Source organism: Zootoca vivipara, chromosome 8 (genome assembly GCF_965207765.1).
Source record: "Zootoca vivipara chromosome 8, rZooViv2.hap1.1, whole genome shotgun sequence".
Taxonomy (NCBI): Eukaryota; Metazoa; Chordata; class Lepidosauria; order Squamata; family Lacertidae; genus Zootoca; species Zootoca vivipara.
Genome location: NC_142591.1, coordinates 65,621,261 through 65,642,802, shown reverse-complemented (window position 1 = coordinate 65,642,802; position 21,542 = coordinate 65,621,261). Strand labels below are relative to the sequence as shown.

The 21,542-nt window shown below is 39.3% G+C and overlaps 1 protein-coding gene across 5 annotated transcripts in view; it reads right to left on the bottom strand.

The window, feature by feature from the left end:
- Positions 1–21,542, bottom strand: part of VPS13B (vacuolar protein sorting 13 homolog B) — a 384,018-nt gene that overhangs the window by 156,651 nt on the left and 205,825 nt on the right. For 4 of the 5 annotated variants that reach the window (XM_035126121.3, XM_035126123.3, XM_088675738.1 and 1 more), the window contains exons 28-30: positions 19,611–19,752; positions 17,165–17,573; positions 13,403–13,514 (exon numbers count right to left, since the gene is read on the bottom strand). In XM_035126121.3, the coding sequence (XP_034982012.3) occupies positions 13,403–13,514; positions 17,165–17,573; positions 19,611–19,752 (663 nt within the window). Of the gene's footprint in view, positions 1–13,402; positions 13,515–17,164; positions 17,574–19,610; positions 19,753–20,283; positions 20,351–21,542 lie in introns of all 5 variants that reach the window. The other variant, XM_035126124.3, reaches the window with a different exon arrangement.

Below are 21,542 nucleotides of genomic sequence, written 5' to 3'. Positions count from 1 at the left end.
CACAAAACTTATAAAAGAATCAGCTTAAGGGCAAAATATGATAACTCTTTCCCCTGTAATGATGGCAGGTGAATGCCACTATAATGTGAATTTGTTTTCCATTTAGGAAGGTCAGCTTTAATGAAATGGACCACAGCATGGTCAGAATTGATTGTAGTACATGGATCCTACAAAAGCCACTGAACACATGAAAGGAATTACAGTAGACCACACATCAAACGTTTTGGCCTTGTGCTTCCTTCCTCTTATCCTAGTGGCAGGAAATGCACTACATATCCCGTGAGGTGACCAGACATTTAAAAGTAGTGCCTTGTTCCAAAAAGCTCCGTGTACAGTAATTTACCACAAATAAGCAGAAGACCGTTTTCCACTGCAGTTGTCTCTTAGACATATATCTGGAGCACAATAGTGAGGAAAAAAGGTAAAGTATGGCAACTACTGTATATATTTTCAGGCTAAAAGCGGGGAAATGTAAAAGTCAACTAAGTTTCAGCTTTTTGCTGTGTTAATGTGTATTCTGCCTGGTAATTTTTTAAAAAGGTATCTGTTTCTTGTTTAAATGCTCCAACAATAAATTAAAGTGAGAGTGAACATTTTAATACTTTTTTGTGCTCAGAGAGAATAATGTTGATTTACTTTTACTGCAGGACTTATTCTAAATGTTGATTTGATAGCTGTGCAAATGATGCATATTCATAATTCTAAATGGAGGTTTCGTGATATGTTTGGATGATAAAACATTTCCAGCAGTCACAAGAGGAACATAACTTTTCTAAATAGACTCAGAAAGGATGACAAAGAACAGGGAGTAATGTCAGCAGCAAGAAGAAATAACTGGTGCTAAAACCAGATGTAAGAACATAACACATTCTGTATTGATTTGTTTTACGGGTTAAATAATTTTAGCTCCAAACTCAACATTGCCTGTCTGTAACAGGACACTAGGTTCTGGCTTTCTAAAATATTACACAAATATTTGGCTTACCACTAAACTGAGGCAAACAACCTCTTTCGGGTTCTACACCCATTTTCATTTTGGCATACCTGGCACTCATTGGTTGCTGAAGGTTCTGTTTGTTTAGTGGTACAATACCTCAGCCTTATCAGGTGCTGTATATATTCACCTGGAAGTACTGAGGTTGAGTTTCACTGAACACAAGCTTCCTATTTACTCTGTGGATGTTATTTTGATGTCAGATGAAAGACAGAACATCCATAGTGTGTTTGATAAGCTGACATGGGACAGGAGTTCTTTTTTCGCTGTTGTGTCAGTTTATCAAACCCATACGTGGATATCGGTCAAATCCTCCAATGACCACACTGAAATTATTTGAATAGATATTTTATACTTATATGTACTGTGCTCTCTATAGAAACAGGAAAAATATATTACACACATTATCTCTGTACCATTCTAACTTCTTATGCAATTGTTTGTACAGTATATAGTGGGGGAAAATAATGTAGGGGGGTCCACATTAGTTAATAACTGCATTCATAATAACTGCAATCATAAGGAGGACTGGAGTTTATGATGTGAACTATATTCTATTGGGGGGGGGAGAAACCCAAGTTGCTATAGTTTCACACTTTTATTGTATTATCTGTTGAACAGCATGCATGTCAGAGTTTCCATAGAAATACCCAATGTGGTATTTCTATATTAAATGTGATACAAGCCAGGTTAATAACAAATGTGGAATTCTACCTAGTGTTATCAGCATCTCAAATAAAGCAGAAAAAATGTCAACATATTAAAACACCCATCCTGAGGTATATTATAATCTACAGTTTTTTCACCCTACTTCAGCAGCATGTGGGGCCTTACCCTCCTGCCAAGCTGCATCAATCAACTATCCTTTCCCAAAGTTGAAATGCAATACTCTGCTACATTAACAAAACTAACATTTGCTCTTTCTTCAAAGTCTTGTCTTCAGCTAATGCTTGTTCTAATGAATCAGTGAAATATTAACCACGGAAGACTGCATTGACAAAGAAGGAACAGTAACAAAAGTAAGATACTCTATTCTTATTCTAATTCACATGTTTTAGAGATGATAACTTTTAGTAAGATAGAAGTGTGTGCTTGTTTTGCGAGTACTATACTGGTATGCTAGCCTTAGTCTCAGAATTCAGCAGAATGTACATGCTGTGCTTTTTGACAATTAAATGTAAAAATCTGTGGGAAATTATAATATACTGTATAGTGTATACCCAAAGAAGCCAGGTGGGTGCCAAGGTGTACAGAATCACAGTCATTTCAGAGAAACAATGTATGTAAAGCATTTGATATACGTCTGCAAAACATTATATTCCTTTGATTTCGAGTAAAAGCTGTCTGCTTTCAGAGACAAACAAACCAGTAATAAAAATATTAGAAGTTACCAAGCCTTGGGAAAGACTGAAGGTTTAGGGATATAGGCCCTCAAAGAAATCTGCACATAAATATTCTCTGAAAGGGTATGGACAATGGGGTTGGTCTAGAAGAGAAGGCAGGGAGAAAGAAATGAAAGCCAAATATATTCCTTATGATGAATGAGTGAACTGGCAATAAAGAGTCTGAGGCAAGAAACCAGAAGGCAATAGTCATTCATCTCAGCCTTCCTGAGTACTTGAAGCACTGTTCATGTATTATTTCAGTAAAGCATACAAGAAACCTACAAAGCATGTCAGAATTATTAATTTTCTACAATGTGCCAACCCCCCCCCCCCGAAAAAAAATTGCCACTTGCTTCTCAAGAAACAAAATAAGACAAATTTATACTGTCTATTGAATTCCTCCTTTTACAGTCATGGATAAAGCTATTTAAAGCTATTACAAAATCAATACATTATGGCAAGTTACCCTAAATTTATGTGTAATAAACTACAAATTTGGGCAGTTATATTTTTTCAAAAGTCTCTTGAATATGGTATATATACTTGCATTTGACCTTGTGATCTGCATATTTAATTTCACATCATTACATTCCAATATTGCTGATGGGGGTCTGGCGGAGAGCTCATGAAGGTGTTTGAATCATATTTAAAACCTTTAGTTGTCAAGATTTGCTATGCATAACAAAGCAGTTTTTGTGCCTTTCAGTGCTGTTTCAAATTTCTTGAGAGTTCTGAAACTCGTATTAACTGCAGCTTTTGATAATTAGATTGCATTTAGAAATATTACCTGTTTAGAAATATTGCGATATTATTTAATTGGATGGTATCCAATGCTTCAATTCTGCTAGCACAAGAGACTTGTACTAGTGGAATGGAATGTCCCCCTTCTCTCCTCTCATCTGCAGCCCCCTCAAAATCAGCTCCAGAGGATTGGGGACTCTCTGAAGAAGTTCCCGGGGTGCATGGGTGGAGGAGAGGAAATTGAAATGATCACTTTGGATATACCAATTGCTTTTGCAGAGTAATACACAAAGTAATGGGACCCAGGTGGCGCTGTGGGTTAAATCACAGAGTCTAGGGCTGCTTACTGACCAGAAGGTCGGCGGTTCGAATCCCTGCAACGGGGTGAGCTCCTGTTGCTTGGTCCCAGCTCCTGCCCACCTAGCAGTTCGAAAGCACATCAAAGTGCAAGTAGATAAATAGGGACCGCTCCGGCGGGAAGGTAAACGGCATTTCCGTGCGCTGCTCTGGTTCACCAAAAGCGGCTTTGTCATGCTGGCCACATGAGCCAGAAGCTGTCTGCGGACAAACGCCGGCTCCCTCGGCCTATAGAGCGAGATGAGCGCCGCAACCCCAGAGTCGGACACGACTGGACCTGATGGTCAGGGGCCCCTTTACCTTTACCTTTGTACAAAGTAATAATATATACTGCCATAAATCACTGTACAATTAGAACACAATAAAAAAATAGTTTAAAAGAACTTTACATTACAGAACATACATCCCAAGTGTCCAAAGCCAGGGCAAAAAGATGCATCTTCAGCATTTCCTGAAAAGTGCATAATAAAGGCCCTGGATGCATCTCAATAGGAAGACACTTCCACAACTTAGGGGCTGCCACAGAAAATACCATCCCGCAGGCCACCGCCCACAGAGATTCTGATGGCGGTGGAACACCCAAGAGGGCTCCCTCTGCCAATCTCAGCACCTGGGAGGGTCTGTAGGGAAGCAGGTATTTGGGGCCTCAGTTGTTTAAGGGCTTTAAACTCTAACAGAAGCACCTTGAATTGGGCCCAGAAACGAACTGGCAAGCGGTGCAGCTGTTTCAAAACGGGACATCTGAAGGGAACGCAAGCCAGTAATCTGGCCATTGCATTTTGGACCAATTAAAGTTTCCAAGTTGTTTTCAAAGGCAGCCCCATGTAGAGCACATTACTGTAATCCAATCCAGACCATGGAATACAATGGCTATGTCATCTCTGTCAAGCAGTAGCTGATTAAATAGCTGTAGCTGTAGATGAAGAAAGGCACTCTTGGCCACTAAGGCCATCTGAGCCTCCAGTGATAGTGTTGATTCTAGGAGCATCCACAAACTGTGGGACTGCTGCTTCCAGGGGAGTGCAATCTCATCCAGGGCAGGTGGCCTCCCCACCTCCCAGGCCTCCAATGCTCCAATAACACCTCTGCCTTTTCCGACTGATAAGCTATATGTATTAAAAGTTATTTCCAATAATTCTGGACAGCAGATTTGAGAATGTTTAATACATGTATTTACAAAAACCATGGATGGTGGGTGACATTTTAAAAGGCATCTCTAACTCCTCTCACAAAAAAATCCTTACAACTCATTTTATCTGGATACAAATTTATGCACATTTAACTACAACAGTAATCCGCTAGTATTCCATCATCTATTTGTCAACACCAACTTAGTATGACTATCCCGCTGCTGTCCACCAATCCCTCCAAAATTACTACTGAGTAATGACTGCACCCAGGTGGCACTGTGGTTAAACCACTGAGCCTAGGACTTGCTGATCAGGAGGTCGGCGGTTCGAATCCCTGTGACGGGGTGAGCTCCCGTTGCTTGGTCCCAGCTCCTGCCAACCTAGCAGTTCGAAAGCACGTCAAAATGCAAGTAGATAAATAGGAACCGCTACAGTGGGAAGGTAAACGGCGTTTCCATGTGCTGCTCTGGTTTGCCAGAAGCAGCTTTGTCATGCTGGCCACATGACCTGGAAGCTATACGCCGGCTCCCTCGGCCAATAATGCAAGATGAGAGCCGCAACCCCAGAGTTGGTCACGACTGGACCTAATGGTCAGGGATCCCTTTACCTTTTTAATGACTGTACAACTGCACTGCCATATGTTGCCAGATTAAGTATCTAGCAGCAAAAAAAGCAGCCTATAAGTTCAGCTCTTGGCTTCTGGGGCTCAATGTTTAGGCTTTCTTTCAAACCAGCAAAAGCTGCAGCAATGTGTTTGAGGTCAGAGCAGAAAGTTAAGTTGCTCATCCCCTGCACAGCCTTGAAGAGCCTTCAATTTAGGAGATGGCTGTAGCTTGCTGCATTCATCCTGAGGTCACGCATGTCTTTGCAATGGCATTGGGCAGAAGAGAAGGCAAGCTCTTCACTCTGATCCTTGATGAAACCCAATGCTCTTATCCAGGGCTCTAAGGATGCACTATCCTCATGCATCAGGAGGCCTGGTCTCACATGCAAAGAGGCTCATGGAAGTGGTTTCCCCAACTGATTTTACATCATCCCTATGGCCATTTGTTCTTTCTTAATTTGTAACATGCATGCATAATACTTAAATACCCTTGACATCACTTGTTTAAATTTCTTACAGACAATGGCTGTGACCCAAGAGATTATGCCACTTGGCTGTTTAGCAGAAGCAATAAAACTGGGACACTACACCCACCTCTAATTGTTTGAATATCTATAGACAGGATTTCAACTCTGTTTATCAGGCTATACATGCATAGACTCAGCAGCTTGATAAGGAAAAGGAATTCTAGACACAGGCATCATGCATATATACAAAATTCCTAGCCAGCAAAGAATATGCATAGGGATGTTTTATCTGCAAACATAAACTGGACTGGCCAGTGGGATGAGATGGGTGGGTCTCTGTTGTTCTCTCATCTCTGCTGGTATCAAGAAGGAGAGTGGCAAGGCAGCACAGAGCTCAGTGTGTTGCAGGTGTAGCAGTGGTCCCTATGTGACACTGTGCCCATACGATGCTAAGCTCCTTGCTGCCTTACCTCTCACCTTCTCCCTGTTAGTACCAGCAGTGAGACAAGTTGTTGAGAAGATGGGAGAGCAACACAGTCCCACTCACCCTGCCAGCTGCTACTGGGTCAGGCATTATTGTACAGTAAAGCATGATTAAAATTCCATTGATATCAAGGGGACCAAAGAACTGAGTGTGATCCTATGCATATTTACTCAAACCTAAGTCCTACTGGGTTCAATTCGACAGAGTTCTTGGTAACTGCGCTTAGGACTACAGCCCTGGTTCCAAACATGCAACTACAGTGGTGCCTCGCAAGACGAATTTAATTCGTTTCGCGAGTTGCTTCGTATAGCAAAAAAAAAGTTTTGCGAAGCGACTCCCATAGGAACACATTGAAGTGTGGTTTCCCATAGGGAGCCTCGCAAGACGGGGGAAAAAATTCATCTTGCAAGGCACCCTATGGGATGAAAAAAAATCATCTTGCGAAGCGCGCCATAGGAAACTTCGTGTTGCAAGTCTTCATTGAAATTGCAAAACGCTTTCGTTTTGCGTGTTTTTCGTCTTGTGAGGCATTCGTCTAGCGAGGTACCACTGTATTTGCAAAGTATCAAATACCACCTGAATGAAAAAGAGCTTTCTTAAGGAGTAAAACAGAAGGACAGATTCCCAGCAAATATCAAGCAAAACTAGAAAACATATAGAAAACATACTTTTTAAACCTGGATAGTTAAAATGTAGTAAAATGGCAAGCAGCAAACTCTTCAGTCATTTCCAACAGTATTGTTATGGTAAATTTTGGCAGCAAGAGGGAAAGTATTCCTTGAAACTTATTTCCTGCTGCAGGAAGCCACAGTGTACACCATTGCTTTTGTGACTGCCAAAGCCAAACACAAAGCCTTCAAGTGAAATCAGCTAAACATCAATGCACACAATATACAGGAGACATATGTCATAGACAGTTTTTGAATGGTGGTTTTATGCCAGCTACAGTTCTTCGCACTGTCACACTAGTTTCCACTTGTAAGAAAATTGTTATTTATATCAAATCAGTTACCATTAATTTAGAGATTTGTTTTTAGGTGTCTGCTAGTGAGTCTCAGGGTTACCGTACTTTATATTAATACCAATGTTGGCACTCCCATCAGCTAAAGTATCTGATAGGGCAACAAGCTGGATTCAGTTGAAAACCCAATCATATTGGGCTGATTTGGGCAGAACCAGGCTAGTCCGATGGAGATAGCCCCAGATTGCACTGGGATGGGCATCCCATGTGATCTGGGGGCATGGCGGTAGGAGAAATAGAATAAAAGAAGTTTTCTGCACATGCCTGTTCCGCAGGGGAGCACACATGTGCAGTCAAATTGAGCAGGACTGAGCCATTTGCTCCCCAGCTGGAAGCAGACCCCAGCAGGATGGGATCTTCCAGAGGATTCAGTCCTGAAGGCAGCCGGGGTCTGCTCTGCCAGGGTCTTCCGCATATGGAACACACTGGGGAAACAGTACCCAGCCCTAGAACAGTTAAAGTAGTGTTCTTCAGATGGTGTTGAAATTCGACCCCCATCATTCTGAACCACTGGCCATGCCAGCTGTGGCTGAGGGAAATTGGGAGTCAAAGGACACCATGTTAGCTAATACTAAAAGGATTGTGAAAGGTGGGGAACGTATGCTCCTCTAGATGTCACTGCAGTACAATTCCAATCAGTCTCTGCCAAGATGGCCAATGGTCAAGAATAATAGGAGTTGTAGCCTAGAAGGCAACAAGTTCCCCATCCTTAGTGTAAATTTTGCAATAAAAAGTAAACCTGGGATAAAGTATTGGTCCCACAATACTGGTGTAAAATAAACTTAAAGGTAAAGGTAAAGGGACCCCTGACCATTAGGTCCAGTCGTGACTGACTCTGGGGTTGGGCGCTCATCTTGCATTATTGGCCGAGGGAGCCGACGTATAGCTTCCAGGTCATGTGGCCAGCATGACAAAGCCGCTTCTGGCAAACCAGAGCAGCACATGGAAACAAACACATGGAAATAAACTTACCTAATGAATAAACAGAAGACGTTTCCCCTTAACTCAATGAAGGGCTACTGATAAATCTATCTCAATAGGTGAAGATTCCACATGGTAAAAAAGAAGAAGGGTGGAATACGTTAAACAGCAACAAAGCTGAAGAGGGAGATTTTTTAAAAACGTGCTAAGATTTTAGGGAATAATTTTAAGAAGAAAGAAACCCACACCCATTCTCACAAAGCACTTCAAGAGCTGTGGTAAAAATTTGTCATAGATAAAACCTTGTGAAGGACATCAGAGAACCCACAAGTATTTATGGAATGAACCACAAGCTGTATACAGAAGTTAACAAATGTCTCATTACAACAAGGATATGGTTACCTTAGTAACAGAAGCATAGCCTTCGCATTATATTCAACTTAAAATTCCACCATAATTAAAAGAAAGAAAATAATCTGTTTTAAATATTACTAGAGAATATTTTCCAAACAAACAAAACATTTGTTGAAACCAAATACAATGTAAATTATATTTACTCACAAGCCATTAATAAAGAATGGTAACAGTAAGCTTTCTGAAGCTTTTCTGAATTATTTTACAGTAACACTGTTTACCACAACCAAGGATTTTATATGTCAATGTTAAACATATATGGCAGCAAAGTATCCTTGAAATGACTGTTCAAAAACATATTTTTGAAATCAGCAGGAAGAGCCCAAGGGACAATGAAATGTTTTGTGGAAAGTCAACTATTTGCCCAACTGGAATTTGATTTAAATACAAATACAATTGCACGCTAACGGGCAACATCAGCAAAATGCACACTAGGGCACTTTACTGCTTTGGTCCAAAAAAGAATGCATGTCAGGCTCTCTAAAGCTTGACATACAGGAGAAAAGACCTGAAATCATATAATTTAATCACCCGTAGAAAACTGCTTTTCCAAATACTGGAGACTAGGTTCTCACATCCGCATCACAGAGTCTGGAAAATTTGTAGAAAACAGCTCTCCACATTTTCATAGATTTATTAATATTATGAAGCTACTTAGTTATGACAGTGCTCTGGTGTAATAATCTTCCCCAAAGAGGCGGTTTTAGGGTAGTGCGACTGGTTCAGCTGGGTGCCAGGGGGCACCAGATTTTAGTGTCGCACAGGCCACTGCTGAAATTTGAGAGCCGAAAGTTCGCCACTATTCCCAAATATGCCCCCCCCCCGATACCTATGGTTATGCACCTAAGAAATAATCTCCCTACACCATGATGAACCTTGACTTCATTTTCTAGTGCTCTGTACAAATCTTTTTTCCTGTCAACAGTATAATGTTGTAAATAGCAAGCCACCATAAAAGGTTCAGCAGCAAAACCATAGAGCCTGCAAAATTTTTTAGTAAATGATCTGACATGTTAAATATTGCTTTAATTGTGTTTAATACTAACAGTGTTTGTGCACAAGACTCAGTGCACCAGGCACACTACTACCAGGCAGGCATTTCCAGCCTAAGTGAAGTTAAGGGAGCCGCATCTTGAAGTACAGTACAGATTCTTCTACCAGCCATTAAAGATAAAGTAGCCTCCAAGAACACCAGCCATGATGTAACAGGAGGTGAAAAGGGCAGTTTTTAGACAAGGTGAAATAAGTACTTTGAAATTCAAATAAGACAATATAGTGGGGTATTCTTCCAACTTCCAACTTTATGTTTTCAGTCCACTTTCAACTACATCAAGCTGAGAATTTGGTTCCCTACAAACTGCTTCCACATTCTAACAAACTTCAAGTATTGTCACAAAGGAAACGGCTTATTAATAGTTAAGGATATGCAGCTGGATGCACACAGGTCAACACAGAACCTCAGAGGTTTCCATCTAGCTTCCAGTATATCCTCTGATCCCAAGAGTAACACCCCACGTATACCATGTTACACACCCTGACCACATTTCATCATATGGAGACACAGAGAAGGAGCTGTTTTAATCAACATCATGCATGATACGTACATTGGGCTGTTGTTGAACATTGTTAAGAATGTATTTGGGCCAAAACAGACTAGTAAGATTACTGTCTGGAAATACAGAATGTATCTTTCTAGTCTTAAATTATTATTATTATTTTATTTATACCCCGCCCATCTGGCTGGGTTTGCCCCACCACTCTGGGCGGCTTCCAACAAATACCAAAATACATTAAAATATCACAGATTAAAAACTTCCCTAAACAGGGCTGCCTTTAGGCGTTTTCTACATGTCAGGTAGTTGTTTATCTCCTTGACCTCTGATGGGAGGGCGTTCCACAGGGCGGGCGCCACTACCGAGAAGGCCCTCTCCCTGGTTCCCTGTAGCTTTGCTTCTCGCAGTGAGGGAACCGCCAGAAGGCCCTCGGCGCTGGATCTCAGTGTTGAACAGCAGTATCAGCTTCTATACCGCTTCTGAGCACAAAACATTGTTTAACTAACTAACTAACTAACTAACTAACTAACTAACTAACTAACTAACTAACTAACAGTGAAAACCCTGAATGGCTTGCCCCGAAAAGGATCCCTTTATTTCATATGAACTTCACAAAGATCTTCCTGAGAAGCTTTCCCCTGTTTTCTTATGCCTTTGGAAGTAAGGCAGGTATGAACCGGGAATAGGGTCTTTTCTGCTGTGGCACCCCAGCTCTGGAATGCTCTCTAGACTCTCCTCTGCCTGGTGCTGAGTCTGGCATCTTTTTGACATCTGAGTAAAGTCCTTTTTATTTGTCCAGTGTTTGTTTATTGTTCAGTTTTTTTATTGTGCATTGTGTTTTTGTACCTTGTTGTAAACTATCCTGGGAGAATTTTGGGGCACCAAAGAGTAGTACAACAAATATTCAAACAAGCAACTAAGAAAAGGTTCATCTGCCTGTTTCAGATTAAAATACCGCATTTTTCCGTCTATAAGACGCCCCCATGCACAAGACGCCCCCTATTTTGGGGGCCTCAGGTTAAAGAAAATGGGGGGAGATGTATCCATGTATAAGACATTGTTTTTAAGGGGGAAAACCTAGTCTTATACACGGAAAAATACGGTACATTTAGTTCTTGTTTCTTGGCTTCTATGGAACAAAGTTCTGTGCAGCCCTTCAGCTTTTCATCTGATAGAAATATGTCCCACTGCAAAAATAGATGTCAAGTACAGCTGTAAGTGATTGCTGTATCAAAGTGAGAATGCTAAACTGTTTTAACTGGGAGACGATAAAGCAGAGATGGAAATTTGTAGCCCTGTAGATGTTACTGGACTCCAACTCCTATTACCCTCAGCAGCATAGCCAATTGTCAGGGATAATGAATGGTATCTATAGTCCAGCAATGTCTGAGGCGCAGGTTCCCCATCCCCTGCCACAAATGCATGAAGCCATCTAGTCTTCTTTACAGAGAGGTTATAGAATTTCATACCATAATGCAGCACTATAATCACGTATTGAGGGCTGCTTGAACTGATGAAGGAAGTTAGTCTAGAATGCTTCCATCCCCAAAATGCACAATGCACCTCTGAACAGTACACAGTATAAAATACCCTACGTGGTGCTTTGATTACAACAGTACTATCATAACCTCAGTTTCCAGAGAGGTCCTTTCAGATTTCACAAGATTCTTCATTGTTTCTACAACCTCACAGCTTTCACAATACAAAAAGCCATGCATCCCAAATGCTTTTGCCAAACAGGACATTCACAGAATACAACCTCACATGGATGCACATTTTGCCCTACCGTGGCACACCTTTCTCAAGCACATTAAAGTATATTGGGGGGGGGACATGCACTTCTGGTACCCTAGGCGTTTATTCTTACTTTCTCATGTGTAAGCTTCCTAGAAAACCATTCAATCCTATCACTCCATCTAATCTTCATTTTCCTAAAGAAGATGACACAATTGCTTTCTTGGTGTGCTTGCATGCTCAAGGAAAACATTCCTGATTTTTATGGGTCTATTTCCAAGTCAAACCCATGACACCAGTTCATATATCACATTTTCCTGAATATGTGGAAATGGTATTCAGAGGCAAATCCACCTTTAAGTGCGCTATGACAAAGTTTCTCTCCCCACCCCATTGGACAGAAACTGTTAAGTTGCAAGGAGCCTGAACCAGTTGAGGAATTCCTATGCTTGACAAAGTAATATCTGTCATTTTTAAAGCCGTAAAATGTTTTACTGCTGGGAAAGGATTTTGATGTTTGTAACATACTTCTATTGAAGTACAGTTCGAAGTACTTTTTTTTTTTTTAAAAAAAAGCCACATCTGAGAAACAGACCAACAGGAAGCATAAGACACTTGTTCATCTGTATTTCTGTGACTTTTCTCACTTGGTATTATTTGCAACTCTACTTTCATGTATCTTAGCAGTGCCAACTCTACTAAGAATCATGTATTATTTTTATCATGTTGATTACATATGTTCTCCAGTTTTGTTGCCTACATATGATTAGTGTGGTTTGCAGAAAGTCAGTGACACAATCCAGAGCACGACATTCACACAAAAAATGTGTTTACTGTGAAACTTTGCCTTAGAAGTTTGCTTTCTTTCACAGCTTTGATCCACATGACATCAACAGTCCAGCATTTTGAATGTCTGCTAACCATTTAACATTATGAAAATCACTTTCACACTAGGCAGCTACTGAGAGAGAAGGTATGTGCAAAAAAAGAGAGATCCCTTTCCTGACTGATTTCCCTCCCCCCTTGCAGATCATGATAACATAACTAAAATTTAATTTATTGTTCATCAGTGTTTCATAGACTGTTGAAGTGTCTGAAAAAAATATGAAAGCACGCACGAAAATCAAGTAATCAATGTAAAAATGGAAAATTCTATACAAAAATATTTTCGTCAGAATACATGTTTTACTGGATAACTTTTATTCCATCCCTGTGGTGATGTTAAAACTGTGTAATTAGTGAGGGGCTCAGGATCGTGCACATTTGCTTAGCCTGCCAGTTCTTTATGTATTCAACTTTATTTTTGCATGTGAGCTTATATATGCAGAACCCAACATGCATTGCTCAGACTACATGAGCACTATGTCTTGAATACAAAATCAAGAGTACAGATTGTGCAGATAGAACTCGAGCACACTGGCCTATACTATTCAATGTGCAATGTGCAGGCAGGGATAAAACAATGCAATCCCAGTCGTCAACCATGCATGCCAGATCAATGATTCTCAAGAAAATATCTTGTTTTGGTTTTTAAAAACATTTCTAGATTTTTCAAACATTTTTCTCATTCTAATTTGTCAAATAAAAAAACACTTACTGGTAAATGTCTTTCCTCAGCACAGCTCTACTAAGAGGATTGTCAGCCTGAGGAGCCATCGATACAGAGCCAATTTTAAGTACCAAAGTATCTTCCTTATTCGTCTTATTATCTGCAATTGAAGTAGGAAACAAACAACATTTGTGTATACATAGAGAGCCAGATGTATTAATTAAGGTATTTCCAATGCAATGAGTGAGGTGACTTTTCAGTGGAGCAACCATATTATTTTTAACTTCTTCAATGAATACTGGTAAATCAATTAATACCACACAAAATAGACAGATAGACAGCCAGGCAGGCAGATAGATAGTTCCCCTGTCCGCCCCTAGGCCTGGTATTCATGCTATTTTGACTGATGTACAGAGAAAAAGGAGAATGAATGCTTCTCTGTGCATTTTTGGCTTTGAGTACACTGTATGTTTAAAGCATATGACTTCCCCAAAAGAATCATGGAAACTGTAGTGAAAGGTGCTGGAAACTGTAACTGTGTGTGTGTGTGTGTGTGTGTGTGTGTGTGTGTGTGTGGCGTTAAACTACAGTTCCTATGATTGGGTGGGGTGTCGTGTGCTTTAAATACAGTATATAGTGTGTATGCAGCATTTGTGTGGGGAACCAATTTATATGAAAGGAAAGGGATGGACTCGGGTACACTATGCTGGGGCGGGCGGGGGGGAGCTAAAACTGCTCCCTACACCTATCTCAGTGTCTGGAGTAAGAAACAATATTCTCCAAACAAACAATTTCTCCAATGATGTCCTAATCTACAATCTAAACACTTTCCCCCAGAAAGCTTAATGGGAAACAAACAAGTATTTCCCTATTGGCATAGCTATGCCCTAAGTCCTGATTCTTAGACTAGCTGCTGGAAGAATGGAAAAGAATGTTGGGTATTGACATACACAAACTTGTTGTTTAGTCATGTCCGACTCTTCGTGACCCCATGGACCAGAGCACTCCAGGCACTCCTGGCAAGCTTACCGATTACCTAATAAGTGTTTAATATTTTTTTTAGAGATCTTAACAGTTTTAGCTCCTATTAAATATTGTGCCTATGCCATCATTGCAATTACTTTTAACACGGCTACTAAAAAAATACAAGGTATACTGTGAAGAAATAAAGATGTAAACATGTATTTCAGTACAGACTCTATATCCCGTAACATTTCTTTTTGCCCATGAAGAATTTTATGACATTTTAGAAGCTGACAGTGACATCCGATATATATACATGCAGTTGGGCCTAGTGTTCTCCACAAGCCTATGCTTTGAGGATGTACGTAAGCTTTCAATCCCCTTTCCCCATCTGTGGCCACCCAGTGAGATATCCCAGACAACTTGTTTTGAAAGCTAAGCTTTCAGCTACAGATGCTAAGAGTGTGGTGAGTGCTAAGTACTTTACTAAATAACACGTTGCTTGATGTGGAAAGAACAAGCAAACTTCACATGCAGCTCAGAAGACTCATGTGTATGTGTGTTGTGTATATAAAAGCTGTCTTCTGCAACACCACTGAGATGCGTCCAGGATGAATCAGACAGACATACTGAGACTATGATTAACAATCTGGACACACAGCTAATGAATAAACCATGGCAGGGGTGTGGGTGTGTCAGGCAATGCTATCAAATACTTATGAAATACATCAAAAATAATTAAGGAACTGCACTGAAGATAAGGTATAATAAACTATTTGGGAAAATAGGGTTGGGAAGCCATGGTTATGTGGGAAGTTAGGTGGAAAAAGCATTTGTATTTTAATCAAGCTAAACAGATACTCAGGTTTTTTCAGTTACAAATCCTTTGGTAGATGTCTAAGCTAACCTCAAAAACATTTTTCTTTTTAAACTACAGGACATTTATGCTATCAACTTTACACAACTTCTAAATCATCAAACTTAGCTTCTTGGTGGTGCTTATTTGACTCCTGGGGCTCCCTCCTAATTCATCTGTAGACTTTTAAAGTAAGTCTGTTAAATAAATGTAGCTCTAAGCATCATATTTCATGCATGCTTTCACTTATGATCAAATAAAGTATGATTCAGCACCACCCAAGTGAACTAACATTGCTACAGCCTTTGTGAAGGAGCATGTGCAAAATGATAATCCCATGGACAGCATTAAAAAAAATAAAAATCTTCCTGTAGTATGTAGCCCAACAATAGGCAAACTGACTAATTTGGGCTTTGACAGTAGGAACACAAAGCAAATCAATATGAATTTTGAATATCATTGTAAATCAATGAAGTGGACATATGTCTATTTATCTGCCTCCCACCACAAAATAGACATTAGCACATTTGTCACATTTAACATACGAGTCTGACATTGATTTCCTTTTGGGGAAATTTCAAATGAAATTTCCATTCAGGACCTTTTGATCTGTGTGAAGCCACTTTCAAGATCACGGGAAACTACTCTTGTTCAAAAAGCAATGAATTGATTTGTCCAAAATGCACCTATTATTAATCACTTGGCAGAAAACAATTTTACCCACACAGAAGACTAAGCCAATCCTTGGAAGAAGAGGGAGAAAACAAGCTAGTCTTCTAGGTCCCTAATGGAAACGGGGTTAGGACTGGAAGAGCTCAATATATTCTCTGTAGGTAGTAGAGCTTGCAAGGGGGAAGACATCTTTGGCCTTCCAGAAGATGAGGGACGACAGATCCTATCTATTTCTGACTACTGGCTGTGCTGAAATTGGAGTCTAGCAACTTCTGGAGTTTCCTACCCCTGTATTAGAATGCTTGTTTGCTGTCTTTCAACGTGTTCCATCAAGACAGGAAGTGAGAAGGCAGGTAGCTGCCAGGTAAAATAATGAGAAGTGGGCAGCACTCAAAATGCTATAAAGTGGGATGGGATGCCTTCCTGTTACTTTTCAATGGACATGACTGAGCTATTTTGAAATGAAGTCATCTCACTAGCTTTCTTCTCCCACTTCAATCTCTGACAATTAAATACTTCCTGGTGCAATCAAGACATAGCCTTGGGAAGGGGAGGGATAGTTGAGCACTCTAGAAAGCAATTGTACTGTGGAACCTTGGTTGTCAAACATAATCTGTTCCAGAAGATTGTTCGACTTCTGAAACTTTCGAGAGCCAAGGCACAAAGGGCTGTCGGCAATTTCAATGGTGAAAATTGAGAAATGCGTCTTGGAAGCTGTTCGACTTCCGAGGCGTGTTTGAAAATGGAAGCAATTACTTCTGGGTCCCAAAATGTTCGGCTTCTGAGACGCTTGAAAACCGAAGTTCCACTGTACATCCTTTAACAACTGCTTGCATCTTTATGCATGCCTGAAACTTGTATGTTACATAGAATACAAAGGGCAAATTGAGGTTTACTGCCTATTATTATGTCAAAACCATAGATTTAATTAAGTATACTGGATATAGACAGTATATGAATCCACTTCAACCACTGATTTGACACGGTAGAGCTGAGCACTGAACAAAAGGCCAAAAATATACACATATAACAAAAGCACAGTAGTCCTTTGCCACAAGTGTTTCCCTGGGAAGGTTAATAAGAGGAAACCTGGAGAGGTCACTGCAGAGGTAGCTACCCTGAGCTTACATGTATTCTATGACCGGAAAGGCTTTTTTTGGACTTCTAAAGGATTTTCTCTCAAATTTGCAAATCATGACTGGAGAACAAGCCAATGAGGACCCTTCAGATATATATATAGTGGAGACAGCATTTTCATGAACAACAGTATCCAAGAAAAATATGTTTATTGTATTAATATAAGGTGGAGAATATAGTACCTTCAATATTGTGCTGCAATTCCTCCATTTTGGGGGAAAAGATTCTGATTACCCCAGTATTGATATAAATAAGCGGCAAGTTCCGAGATGTGAGAATATGAGTCCTCATAGGCTGGCCCGGTGATTTTCTTTTCTCTTTTTGGCTTCTTGGCAGTTTTGCCTGAAATATACTTGCAATTGCATTGAGAAAAGGAAAACAGAGGACAACATCAAATGCCTGAGCCGAGAGAAGAATCTCATGAAGGAAATGAGGAGAACCATCAGTGAAACTTTCAGATAATTTATGCAAAGTTCTTCGCTCATTTCTTGAAATCAATTTGTGACGGACATTTTTTGTGACTGCCCTTGTGTAAGTCAGTGACAGAAATCCATGTTGCTGATGAGAACCTTCCAAAAGTTTTGCAGTTGCCTGTATCAGGAAATAGAAATGGTGAGAAATAAGTAATGAATTTGCACTGTGTAAAAATTATGAGAACTTTTGTCAATCAACCCTTTCATTTTTTTTATTTATTTTCAGCTATATACTTCCCTGAACATCAGATGAAAAGGTTTCTGTAGTACATGTTAACTGCCATGGCTAATCTTAGAACTGGTTCAAATACAACTGATATTTTAAAATGCATTTGTTTCAGATCAGGGTATGCTGACTTTGACAACTTTCTGTTCAGATGCAATGAATATGTAGCAAGCTTGCACATTGCACCCCAACACAACCAAAATCCCACCAAAGCCAATAGCAGAATAGTCAACGAATTGACTCTATGAGGTCTAATCCAAAGTTCTGCAGAACCCCATTCATTTCAATAACAGTGGAATTTCTATTCATACAACCCTTTTTGTGAAATCAATGGGGAAATCCTTGTTTAAACAGGAGCTTTGCAAATACAATAATGCTCCTGTATGTTCAATGAATTTAGACATATTCTTTTAATGTTCTACTGAGACAAATGTATCTCAGCACAATTTAGCTAATAGCACAAATGGCTCTTTATACGTTTTCAAACAATGTCATTCAGATACACTCGATTATTTAATTACATTTATGCAATTATTTTTTTAAATGGTAAACAATTAGTAAATTAGCTTCATTTGTGTTAGAATGAAGTAACTCAGATAAGCAGCAACAGTAATTCTGCATGTACATGTTCTTGACAGAAAATAATCATGGAGAACAGAACTTCCACTAACATTTAATAATAAATAACAACAACAACAACCACCTCCCTTGCTGGGTTTCTTAACTGATGCTGGGTCTGTTCATTCATTACTCTCAATGGGGGGGGTGTCCTCAACTTAGTTAAAATCTCAGGCTCTTTCTCACCCCGAGCCCTTGAAAAAGTAACAAGGGGACCAGACTGTACTGTGTTTATCTGAATGCAGTGTCTTCCTGGCTATTTGATCTGCTGAATGATAAGTGCATTTTCAGTTAGGTGGTCAGGAAGATGCTGTAATCAAACAGTCAGATTCACTTGTTACTTTTTTTTCTGCCAAGGGAGAGCAAGGTGTGATCACACACCACAAATTGACAACAAGTTGAAATTTCTCACAGGAAAGTAACAAGTGATTTACTCCCAATAAATGGAACCGTCTTAAGATTCACATCTTAAATACACAAATTTAAATAATGCATATGTGGATGTCTGAAAAACCCTAAAGCCACAGTAAGTGCTTTTTTTCTGGGGGGATGCAGGAGTACGCATACCCCTAAACATTTTGTGAATCTTTGTACTTTTGTCCATTTACTGTATTTATTTCCCCCAATTTGAACTATAAAATGGTGATTTTCTTGAGTCAAAATGAGAGTACACCTAAACTTTTTTTTTTTAAAAAAAGCATTGGCCACAGTAGAATAACCCATTTTTTCAGACCAATTGTTGGCATCCAAAGTCACAAAAATTTGGTAGTCTATGTATCTTTAAAGCTGAGAGTAGTTCTCTCCACCCACATCACTTTTTTGGCTGCTTAATCCACAGTGTCTGAAGAAGAGTTTTGGACAACTTTAAAGCCTCATCACTAGTTTGTTGCATTTTAGCTGGACCCAATAAAACCTATTATCTGCAGCTTTGAATTTTAGTAAAATGTTTGCTTTAGCCATGCTTAGAGCAGAGCTACAGAAATCAATGGACTTCAATTAAGCACAGCTCAAATATTTCAGGAGTTATCCAGAACCTATGCACGATAGCTTAAAACATCAAAGTGACCTTCCCTTTAGGGTCACATTTGTAATACACAAAGATGCTCAAGTGAATATTCTTCCTTTGCTCTGTAGCCATCCTATTTCCCAACTGTGTAGACAGACCACACTTGTTGCCAGAACATTACTGGGAGAGAGAGGCTATTTTAAAACAAAATAAAAACACCAGCTTGATAAATAAGCTTTTCATCATTCTAAACTACTGTTTGTTAATGGAAGTTCTGTAATATACATATTGCATTGATTTCTTACAGAGGGAAAGAAGCCAGAGAAGTTACTGAAAGGGTCCTGCTTGCTGACGGGTCGAACCAACAATGTACGTCTGTTCAGCTTGTCAGTACAGGAAAGGAAGACACCTCCACATTTCCCCAGGGACCAAGAGTCTTCCCCAAAGCTTGAGGTGATGCAGGCAAAAAAAAAGCAAAAAACAAATATAAAGCCATAAGGGGGGGAGGGAATCATATATTTTAAAACAAAGCTGAATTCTGCCAATATCCATTGCAGGCTTTGCAAGTCCTTCACCTCAAATATCACAATTCAATTCAATCCAAAGAAGGAAATCATAAACTTGAAACTTGCCACAGCCTAATTATTTGGCAGTAGAATAAAAAATTATTAGGAATTAAAGTAGAGCAGGACTCTCCCTAGGTAATGTCCAAGTGTAATTTGATTTGCAATTAATTATAAAAAGGGAATAGAAGCTTTATTAGAATGGAAAGAGATGGAGTGCAAGAACTAATGGACATTTTAAAAGCTGGAAATTGTATTTTCTCCTTTTCCAAAATAACAAATTGACATTTTAAAAGCTATTGGTGGTTTATACCATCATTCTTGCAGTCCTTCGCCCTTCTGCATGAGAAAAAAAATGTTTAGATTTTAGAATAGTTATTTGGTTAAATATCTTATTCTGCTACAAAAATCTCACCACAAGTTTCTCTTTGCATTGTAGGAATATGCCTTCAAAAAGTCCAGACTGCCAACCTTCTCCTGGTCTGGAAAACACAACATTCACCTTATCTGTTCTCTGCAGCTGGTCAGAATCTAAACATTGAAACTACATGAAACTATGTTTTGAATATTTTTAAAAATATATATAGTAGTCATTCTGATTTGCAAACCAAACTGTACAAACCCACCAGTGTTAAGCCATTTTATATTGGAAGATACCAGTGGCATCAAGCATTTGCACTAAATCTATAGACAGAAAGAGTATTTTAATAATTTGGATAGATACTGTATATGAAAAGTATGCTGAATTAATTACTATAATACATGCAGGTTTTTTTTACAAAAAAAGTTACAATATTGGAAGAATAAGAAAAAACTAAGAAAATTGTTTACTGTCAGAGTGCAAGCCTTTTTTCACTAGATCATTATAAGGTTTTGGTGCAGAGATATTTCCTAATTCCACAGGCTGTTTGTTATAGCTGCATAATTTCACACAAGTACTGTCATAAACACAACAACTCCAGAAGGTGATAGTTAAAGTATAATTAATGTGAAATACAAAACATCAGCTTCAGGTTTCATAGTTATGAAATCCAGCTTCGTGTCTTAAGTTAACCACCATGATAAAATGATTAGAAAGGTAACCTTAAATAATCTTCAGTTTGTACCATAAGACTACATATTGCTCTCCAGAGACTATGAAGGTAAATATTTGTATCAAACCTACAGATATTAGCAGAGGCATGTTCTTTGTCACACTGAGTACTGTATATTCTTCTTATTACAACTAATGCTGTTTTCTTACATGTGCAAATTGTGGCAAAGCAATAGCACTTCAAATCATCTCTTTTTTTATTTGTATCACTACCACTACCACTAAAGACAGGGGTGACTAATCAGCAGCCCACTGGCCATATTTGAGACTCCAATATGTTTTTGTGGCCTGCCAAAATGTGTAATTTCAAAAAGCACATTAAAAATATTAGAGATTTCTATTTACACTTACACACACACACACACACACACACACACACACACACACTGCTATAATGCCATGGTGCCAAAAGGCTTTTGTAGGGCACCCCAAGCCTCCCCATCTAAAAAATTTCCATTAATTTTTATTTTATTTGCTGGATGAGTAATGGAGTGATAAAAAATATTTTATTTAAAATTGCATAGAATAGCTGATGGGAAAGACCTTTGGAAGCTCCGAGAATGGGAAGATGGAAGCTTACT